This window comes from Sus scrofa, chromosome 15, assembly GCF_000003025.6.
Source record: "Sus scrofa isolate TJ Tabasco breed Duroc chromosome 15, Sscrofa11.1, whole genome shotgun sequence".
Taxonomy (NCBI): Eukaryota; Metazoa; Chordata; class Mammalia; order Artiodactyla; family Suidae; genus Sus; species Sus scrofa.
Genome location: NC_010457.5, coordinates 75,368,093 through 75,377,461, shown reverse-complemented (window position 1 = coordinate 75,377,461; position 9,369 = coordinate 75,368,093). Strand labels below are relative to the sequence as shown.

The 9,369-nt window shown below is 38.9% G+C and overlaps 1 protein-coding gene across 4 annotated transcripts in view; it reads left to right on the top strand.

Annotated features, from left to right (window-relative positions):
• SPC25 (SPC25, NDC80 kinetochore complex component) overlaps positions 6,187 to 9,369 on the top strand; it is a 32,105-nt gene continuing 28,922 nt past the window's right edge. For 2 of the 4 annotated variants that reach the window (XM_013984238.2, XM_013984236.2), the window contains exons 1-3: positions 6,187 to 6,327; positions 7,120 to 7,272; positions 7,377 to 7,442. In XM_013984238.2, the coding sequence (XP_013839692.2) occupies positions 6,282 to 6,327; positions 7,120 to 7,272; positions 7,377 to 7,442 (265 nt within the window). In that variant the 5' untranslated portion in view covers positions 6,187 to 6,281. The remainder of the gene's footprint in view (positions 6,328 to 7,119; positions 7,273 to 7,376; positions 7,443 to 9,369) is intronic. The other 2 variants (XM_021074793.1, XM_003133456.4) reach the window with 1 other exon arrangement.

Sequence of the window (9,369 nt, the reverse complement as noted above, 5' to 3'; positions counted from 1 at the left end):
TCTCTCTCTCCTGCACCACAGTACAAGCTCCATAAAATAAGAGATCATCTTTGCTATGTGTACTATCCACCAGCACAGTCTCTAGCACAAGCCTATAAAGGGGCTGATTTCCCACAAGGCTGGAAAATCTTGCCTGAGCCTCTGCTGTGGCAGGTTATTGCTGAAAGCTGCTGTGAGTTGTAATAATACTTATTTTATGTTATTTTTATTAAAGAAAGGACTCAATATTAGAGGAGCTTTAGATCCCACAAAACCTGGAACTGTCCCTAGGCTCATCATAGTTATTTAGTGTTTCTTGAATGAATAGATTATTGAACAAAACTTGATGTGACTGCTAACTTATAAAAAGGCAGTCTAAATTCAAATGCATTTTTCCATAGAGATGGTGTTATAAAGTAGCCAAATCAAGAAAGTTTCTTTAAGGTGGAGAAAATTATGTATAATGTTTATCTAAGGGAAGAGTAATATTTGTTTTCATCTGCTTGTGTTTAAAGATAATAGGAGAATAAACAATTAAAAATATTTTTAAACTTATCTATAAAGCAAAGGAAGGGAACGGAGAGTAGGGAATGGGGAAAACTAGACTTCTTTAAATACACTTATTTTCTAGATATGAATTCGAAGCCATGTAAGTAGTTTACATTATTATAAAATTAAACTTAAAAAGCAATTCAGGAGTTCCCGCCATGGCGCAGTGGTTAACGAATCCAACTGGGAACCATGAGGTTTCGGGTTCCATCCCTGGCCTTGCTCAGTGGGTTAAGGATCCGGTGTTGCTGCGAGCTGTGGTATAGGTTGCAGATGTGGCTCAGATCCTGCGTTGCTGTGGCTCTGGCATAGGCCAGCGGCTATAGCTCTGATTCAACCCCTAGCCTGGGAACCTCCATATGCCGAGGGAAGCGGCCCTAGAAAAGACAAAAAAAAAAAAAAAAAAAAAAAAAGCAATTCATACACAATTAAAAAAAAGATGAAAAGAAACACAAAGCTTACTTGACCCACCAAACCTATAAACTATACACTGCTGTCTCTACAGTGATTATATGTGTCTATGATTTTTTTCCTGTGGGAAATCTCTTTTTAATTAGTCCTCCCCAATTTGCTATCTACCATCAGTTGCTTGGGGTGGAGATGCTCCCCAGAACTTATCCTATGCGAGTCAGAGCAGGAGGGAGATGCAAGAGATTGGTTCTTTATGGTACTAATTTTTTTTTTTTTTTTTTTTGTCTTTTTAGGGCCACACCTATCTGAGCTGCATTTGCGACCTATACCACAGCTCATGGCAATGCCAGATCCTTAATCCACTGAGTGAGGCCAGGCATCAGATGGACACTAGTCAGATTCATTTCTGCAGAGCCACGACGGGAACTTCTTGGTACTAATAATCTTTGAGTGGATCTTTTCCCTTCAATAACACAGCCTGCCTGATAAGCTCCATCATTTCAAAGTCAAGATAGATAGTGTTCCAAGTTTCTCCCAAACCAGTTCACCAAATGATGGAGCAGGATTTCCCGTTGTGGCTCAAGGATCCGGCATTGCCGTCAGCTGCCATGTAGGTCGCAGACATGGTGCGACCCTGAAAAGACCAAAAAAGAAAAAAAAAGAAAAAGAAAAAGATGAGGCAAAGCCATTTTAAGCTCTGCATGCTCCATGCAGGCTACCAGGCCCACTCCAGCTCACAGAATCAGGCAATTTGGCAATATGACCCAGGTATGTGCATTTTGGTAAGCTTCCTACATGGTTACCTGTACCAAATTTTAGAAACTCCTTCTAAATTTACCTCTCCCTTTGTGCAAGGTGTCATACTCTTCTTGCACATCTGTGTAGTTAACCCTTATTTATAGTACTTTATGAACTTCTACCCTAAGGCAATTTTCTTAATTACCTTATTTGGAGTCTGGACTATCCAACTCTCTCCCATGATTATAGGCTCAATTTGTTCTGGCATCCCTCCTCTTAGAATTTCTTTTCCATTCTTTTTCAAATCTAAGGCTCATGGTAAATACTCTGAAAATATTAGTTATAATTAACATTAGTTATTCTCATTCTGCCAAATGATTATAAAAGTAGAGTTGACCTCTGATTGTGAAATTCTTCTTTTTTTTTTTTTTTTGTCTTTTTGTTTTTTGAGAGCTGCACCCATGGCATATGGAGGTTCCCAGGCTAGGGGGCTAATCAGAGTTGCAGCCACCTGCCTACGCCAGAGCCAGAGCAACACCAGATCCGAGCCACCTCTGCAACCCATACCATAGCTCACGGCAATGCTGGATCTTTAACCACTGAGGGAGGCCAGGGGTCGAACCCACAACCTCATGGTTCCTGGTCGGATTTGTTTCCACTGCACCACAATCGGAACTCCCGATTGTGAAATTCTCGATCAGAGTAGAGTAGAAATAGTGTAAAGTGATAAAATTTCAGTCCTCCACACAATTCTTCCATCGCTTCTGCTTTGCGCTCTGACATCCCTGCCTCTTCCTCCCTCTCTCCCTTTTCCTCTCTCTCTCTCACTTTTCTTGTCCTATCCCACCCCCACACTAAGTATTTACTGAGCTCAGTCTTTGAATTGGTCACAGATGTCAACCTTCCCCTGTAGCCTGAGAGCAAAGACAATCCTAAGAGAGCAGAGCCCAATCCAAATTGCTAGCCATTGCCTCTTGGACTCAAGCCAGGTGTCTTCTACATAATGAGGAGCTTCAGAAACTTGTGTAGCCAAACACAGTCCTCTTCAGGATCAATACCTTTTCTTCCTGCTGTGGTAGAACTCTGCCTTTAACATGTTATGTTCATGTTCTGCACAATGACTAGAACTCTGCTGTGACAGTAATGTCACTTTGGAGCACAAGAAGTCTTCAGGAGTGTGTGCTTTGGGGTCTAATATTAGCCAATCTGGATGCTGGGCCAGGAGTCCATAAACTGAATTTGATTTATTTAGAGGTCATTGAACTTTCTGAAATCGTGCGCAAAATTTAGTGCACAAGCACATTTCTTGAAGAAGGCCACAGCTTTCACAAGATCTGAGTGGAATCGTTGACCCAAGCAAGTTGAACACAGCATAAGGTTCACTGGGAGCTCAGCCACTCGCTGTCCATGATGCTTATGCCTCAGTCTCTTCAGAATTCTCTTTAGTCCTCCTGTCTCCTAAGCATAATTTGTTTGCCCTAATGACTTCTTCCTCTTAATGACTGTTTCTTTCATCTTCTTTTTTTTTTAATATTTAACCCTATAGCCAGTTTCAAAACCCTGTGCTGTTGCCTTATTTTTAGTTGATTCCATTAGTTGAATGATTCCAGTTCTTCCCAGAACTTTCTTATTCTGACTTAGATTTTTCTAATGTTTTGATTTGTAGTAAATCCTGCTATTTTACTTAGATCGTGACCTGTGAGACAGAAGCTAGAATTTCTTCAATATATTTTGCCATGACAGATATTATATAACCACAAGATATATTCTTACAACATAAACCATTGGTCTATGAGTTATAGCATTCACTGCAATTCAACATCATTCAGAGATACTTGTCGTTACCTTGTGTCACCGGTGCAGTGACAGTAAATAAGAATTTATTTTGGAAGCATTGACCTTTAATGTCTCTGTGCATGGTCATTATCCTTTTACCACAAGCCTACTACCTTCTCTAAAATAAACTGTATTTGAGATCTCTCCAGTGTCACCTTGCAATGTAAAATGGATTTATTTCTGACTGAGTTTATACCCTAGTGACTTTCAGAAAATAATTACCTCCACTCTGGCTTGCATCCCAGGAATATTGACATTCCATAATGACTCTATTATAAGTGACCCAGCTACAGCTGTTCTAAGCACCTCTTCCATGATCTCATTATTCATTCTTCTCTAGAAATGATCATGACCTATACATCTGTAAGCTTTTTACTGCATCATCAAAGGACACAATGGAGTTGCCCATTGGGTAATACTATTCATTTTCTTCACAATAGAGTTAAGACACTTTATAGCTGGGTTCATATTTTATGGAGGGCCTAAAGATTTCTTACCATGTGTATTCTCAAATTTTAGTGTGCTTCAGAATCACCCTGATGGCTTACTAAAGCACCGATTACTGGGACCCACATCCAGAGTTTTTAATTCAGTAGGAATGGGTATCAGTCTGAGAATTTGCCTTTGAATGAATTCCTAAATAAAAGTGATGCTGTTGTGTGGGGAACCTCACTTTCGAGAAGCACTAGTGGTATGAGACATGATTTTTACATGTACTGGGTAGGACGGGGATAATTCATACCTCAAGGAGCTTGTGGTCTCACAGGGAAGGTATTTATGTAAATAACATATGATTGTGCCCTTAGGGGCTGACTGGCAGAGCAAGAGGACAAGAGGAAAAGCAGGTTTGACTTTCAGTTTATGAGATTAGGGGAAGGCATTTGTGAAGTAGGTGATAAGTGACTGAGCCTTAATTGATGGGTAGAATTTAGAAATGCAAAACTGCAGGATGACATGGAGAAATATATTCCATTTGGAAGATACTGCATTAAAAACTGTAAAAATATCTCCATTTTTGATATTTATGAGACAACTCAATTTGAAAATTCTTAAAGTTTTCGATTATTTCACAAATGTCAAATTATGTTTTTAAAACAGATTTTATATGTGTTAATCAATATTTTTAGTATGCTAATGGTGTTGTGGTTATGCCAAAACAAGCCTATACCTTTTAGTAAGGTGTACTGTGATATTTGTGGGTGAAATGACATATTGTCTGGGGAAGTAGATGGGGTGTGGATAGAGCGGGGTTCACCAGTGGTTGATAGCAGCCAGGCCCCATCATTACACTCTTTTATTCACTTTTGTGTATGTTAGAAATTCTTCATAGTGGGATTTTTTTAAAAAGCAGGGATTATATGAGCAAAATTAAACTAAAGAAGTACAGGGCTGATTTTTTATTTCTATTAGAATATAAAGTAAACAATTGAGCAATAAGGGTAAAATGGTAAATTGAGACCAAGTCATTCAATGATTTGACTTGAGTGCCACTCAGGAGTATGGGCTATATATGTAAGAAAATGAAGGAACACTGCAAGTGTTTTGAACAGGGAAATAATATGGCAAAAATGCGCTTTGGGGATATTGTTGTGGCAATGGTAGGCAAAATAGATTGGGAGGGCAAGAATCTGGCGGTAAGAACCAGATAGTAAAGGCCTGGATAGAGACCTAGAAGATAAAAGAGGTGCTGGGGGAGGAAGGGGGCAGAGAAGATGGGCGTGGCATATAGATGAGTTTGTAGAGGGGCTGGCAGCAGTCACCTATGAAGGAGTCATGGAAGATTTCAAGATTCTAAACTTAAAGACATGGAGGACACTAGTGCCATGAAAAGGAAGGGAATATTTAATGAGAAAATGATAAGTTTTGTTTTTGAAATATTACTAGTGAAGAATTTTTGTGATATGACCTGAAGATAGCTAGAAATACATGATTGAAATGCAGAAAACAGAGCAAGACAGGAGAAACCTGAGAGACATCTATGTGAGATAGAATGAGATTGCCCTGGGAAATAAATTGGTGGGAAAAGACAGTCAAGGACTTTGAGAAGCTTCTAAATTTAGATGATCGCAGAGAAGAGGAACCAGGAGAGGGACTGGTAGAGAGGTAGAAGGCATAAAGCTTCCCATCCATGTAGACTTTAGCTTAGTGGCATCAACTATTCTGTAACAATTGACCAAAATTTAATTATGATGCATAAAAACTGAATATTCTTTATACACCCAAGATCATAGCAACATTATTCGCAACAACTAAAAAGTGAAAGCAACCCAACTGTCCATCAATGGATGAATGGAGAAACAAAATGTATACGAATATACAAGCAATGGTATTTTTACTAGCTTTATTAGTTGCATTTAAACAAAGGGTAGTATCAAAGAAGTGGGTATACTACTTGGCAATAGAATATAATTACAGTCCAATATTTATACTTGTAGAATTCTTTATTTGAAACGGATGAATGGCCGGCCGGTCAGACGAGTCCTCCAGGAACAATAAATTCTTTTCCTAAGCCTAGCTGAGAATTCGGCTGCTCTCCGAAAGAACTACCAATCCCAGAAAGCCCCCATCTCCATTTTTTTTCGCGAGAATCCTGGAGGTTAGGTTAACCAATCCCTTCTTTGAGGTTATATGTATCAGCCAATCAGAAGGCGAATGGGCGCCCAGAGGCGGGAGGCGGAAGGCGCCCTAGATTTGAAACAGGAAAATTGGCGCGTCTGCGGGAGCTGATCCTGGACACCGGTTGTTGGCTGGAATCTGTTCGGGTCTTTATGGGGCAGGCGGCCGGCCTCAAGCCTGCCGGAGACGGTGAGAGAGGTGGAATTGAGTTAGGCTCTCAAATGCGTCTGTCGCTATGGGGGAAAGTGGGTTTGGAGGCGTAATGTGTGTTTTCGGGGGCGGAGTCTGAAATGAAGTTGTTGCTGTTTGAGTGGCCTCACGGGATCGGCAACGGCGAGACAGAGGGAATTGATGTTTCACCGAAAAGATGTCTGTGGCCTTCCTTGGAAGGTTTTGTCATTGGGAAGGTTTTAGCATTACAGAGAATTTGTGGCACCTGGAGTTTTACAGGACATCCTTTTACAGAGAGGGACACTGGGGCCCAAAGAGTCGAGGTCACCTGCACAGATGCTGGACTAAACCCACTAAACTCCCTTTCAGTTCCTATTTTACTGCTCCCTTTCCTGATCAGGGTGTGGGGAAGGGAGAGGGAGTGTAGAGCTGTGGGGTCTGATGCTATGGTAGGGGACCCCGCTATCTGGGACCTGGCAAACTGGGCTGGAATTGAAAGTGCCAAAGAAGTCACCAGTTTTACTTGTGAAAAAAACGGAGGCAAAGTTATTTTCCCAGGAGCAGAGAGTGTGTAAGCGTTCTATGCAATTACACTATTAACGAATTCCTAGCAGATGAGAGTGTCCTGAATTCATGCTGCACTTTGACCATAGTTAAGTCCAGGTGGCTTGATCTGCCCTAGAATATATGGAGTTAAAAGTAAGTTGCTATCCATTTTCTAGCAAAGGTTAAACTGCCAAAATATACTCTATTGGAATATGTGGGTGATGTGATTTCAGTAACTTAAAAAATACAGCGTGTATCCTATTTGTTTTGTAGCATTATCTTACAAAATGGTAGAAGACGAACTGGCACTATTTGATAAAAGCATAAATGAATTTTGGAATAGATTCAAAAGCACTGTTAGTGACACCTCCTGTCAGATGGTGGGACTGAGAGAGAACTACAAGGACTCCCTTAAAGCATTTGCAGGTACCTAAAGTTAATTTGTAACATATGGTTTTTTTTCATATTCTTGTTTGTTTTTTAGTGTTATTTCAGCTGAATTGAAACTACAATTCTAATTTCTTTTTCAGAAAAGCTGTCTGTGAAATTAAAGGAAGAAGAACGAATGGTTGAAATGTTTCTGGAATATCAAAATCGTATGTGACAAACTGTAGAAATAGATCACAGAGGTTTTTTTTTTTTTTTAGATTAAACATCTTTATGAAATCCCTCATACAAGTAAAACTGTGTGTATGTATAGAATATATATCTATACATACATACATTGTATATACACACATAAAAATAATAAACATTTATGTACCCATAATCCAGCCTAATAAATAGAACATCCTATGTTACACCTTCCTGTTTTCTCACCTTCTAGAACTAATCTATCAATATTTTTTTGGTATAGAGTTTTTGAATATTATATAAATGGCATTATTTTATATATATTCTGTCCCTTTTTTCACTTAGCATTATACTTTTGAGATTCATCCACACTGATGAATGCTTGTATTTTTTAAAAATGAGTTTCACAGATTAGGGTTTGAAAAGTTGGAGACTCTTTGAGTTGACAGACTCTTTGGGTCTAGGGTTAATATCTTGACAGTTTTTCTCTCAAAATTTTTCTACTGTTTTTCCTTCTCTTTTCTACCACTCTGCAGATTATCCAGAGAGGATCAGCAGCTTTTATTGAAATCTCACACACAGACCACAGACTTGTGGCCACAGGTCAAAATACTAAATTTAGCAGCACCGTGTTTTGAACACTGTCAATTCAGAGTGTCTTTACATGGGACACATGTTCTTTAATTTGCCACAGTCCCTGATAGTTTCTGCTTTGCCTTGATCACTTACTTAACTCATTATCTGTTCCCTGAAAGCATTTGACTTTGCAACCTGTTATGGCAGATTTTTACTCATGTTTGCATTCTAAGCTGACCTGAAACTTCCATCCTCTTTTACTGCTTCTCATTCTCTCTGTAACTGGCAGTAGAAAGGGAAACTGTGTGTGTGTGTATGAATGTATGTAAGAGTGATACTGAGTTTAGGTCCTTTAAACACTCTTGGTGGAGTTCCTGCTGTGATGCATTGGGTGAAGATCCAGTATTGCCCCTGTTGTGTAGGTCGAAGCTGCAGCTCAGATTCAGTCCCTGGCCCGGGAACCTCCATCTGCCATGGGTGCAGCCATAAAACAAATAAACCCTCTTGGTTTATAGAATCCCTAGAGATTATAAAATTAAATGTGAAACTATAATTTGCACTCGTTGAGTCTCAAAATGTGCTCTTAAAGACTATCAGTAGTGTGAAAATGTGTTCTAAATAGTATAAAATCCAAAAGTATTATCAGTCTTTTTCCTTAAAAAAGTCAATTTATAACATGAACAGAAATATAACTTACCTAAGTTTAATGGATTCATTGAACATTTGAGTGCTATTTGCCAAGCACTGAGGAGGCAACACATAAGGTGTATTCTGAGGCTGCACACGATTTAGTGGAAGGCGTAGATAGGAAAATTATCACATTGATAAGGATATTCTTATTATGTCACCCTGTGGAGTAAATAAGTGGACAACTGATATTGTCCCTGTTTTACAAATGTGGAAAAGAGGCCCTGCAGTTGTGATTTGATCAAGGTCCTTGGGTAACAACTGAGAAGCCAGATAGGAACTGAGGCCTTTTGACTTTAATTCTGTGTTTCTTTCACCGTACAATTCTACTTAATTTTCCCTAAAAAGTAGCATTTTTCTTTCTGGTAATTCTGATGTTTATTTTTAAATCATCCATGATATACTGTGATCATGTCCAAATTCTTGGAAAATACGAAAAAGTAAACAAAAAAAAAAACCTGTGAAGTTGAAACTCACTTTTAACAAAATGGCTTTGCAGTTTATATTTTTCGTCTGCTATGTAGGGGTTTTTTTGTAAGATAATTGTTTTTATGGTATGTACATAACTTTGGCTCATTTTTTTTCTTTTATCTACTATGAGAGTGTTTTCCCACTTTGAAAATATACTCCACCTTACTGTATTTATTTAATTACTTATTAGTCATTTAGGATGTTTCCAGTTTTTCA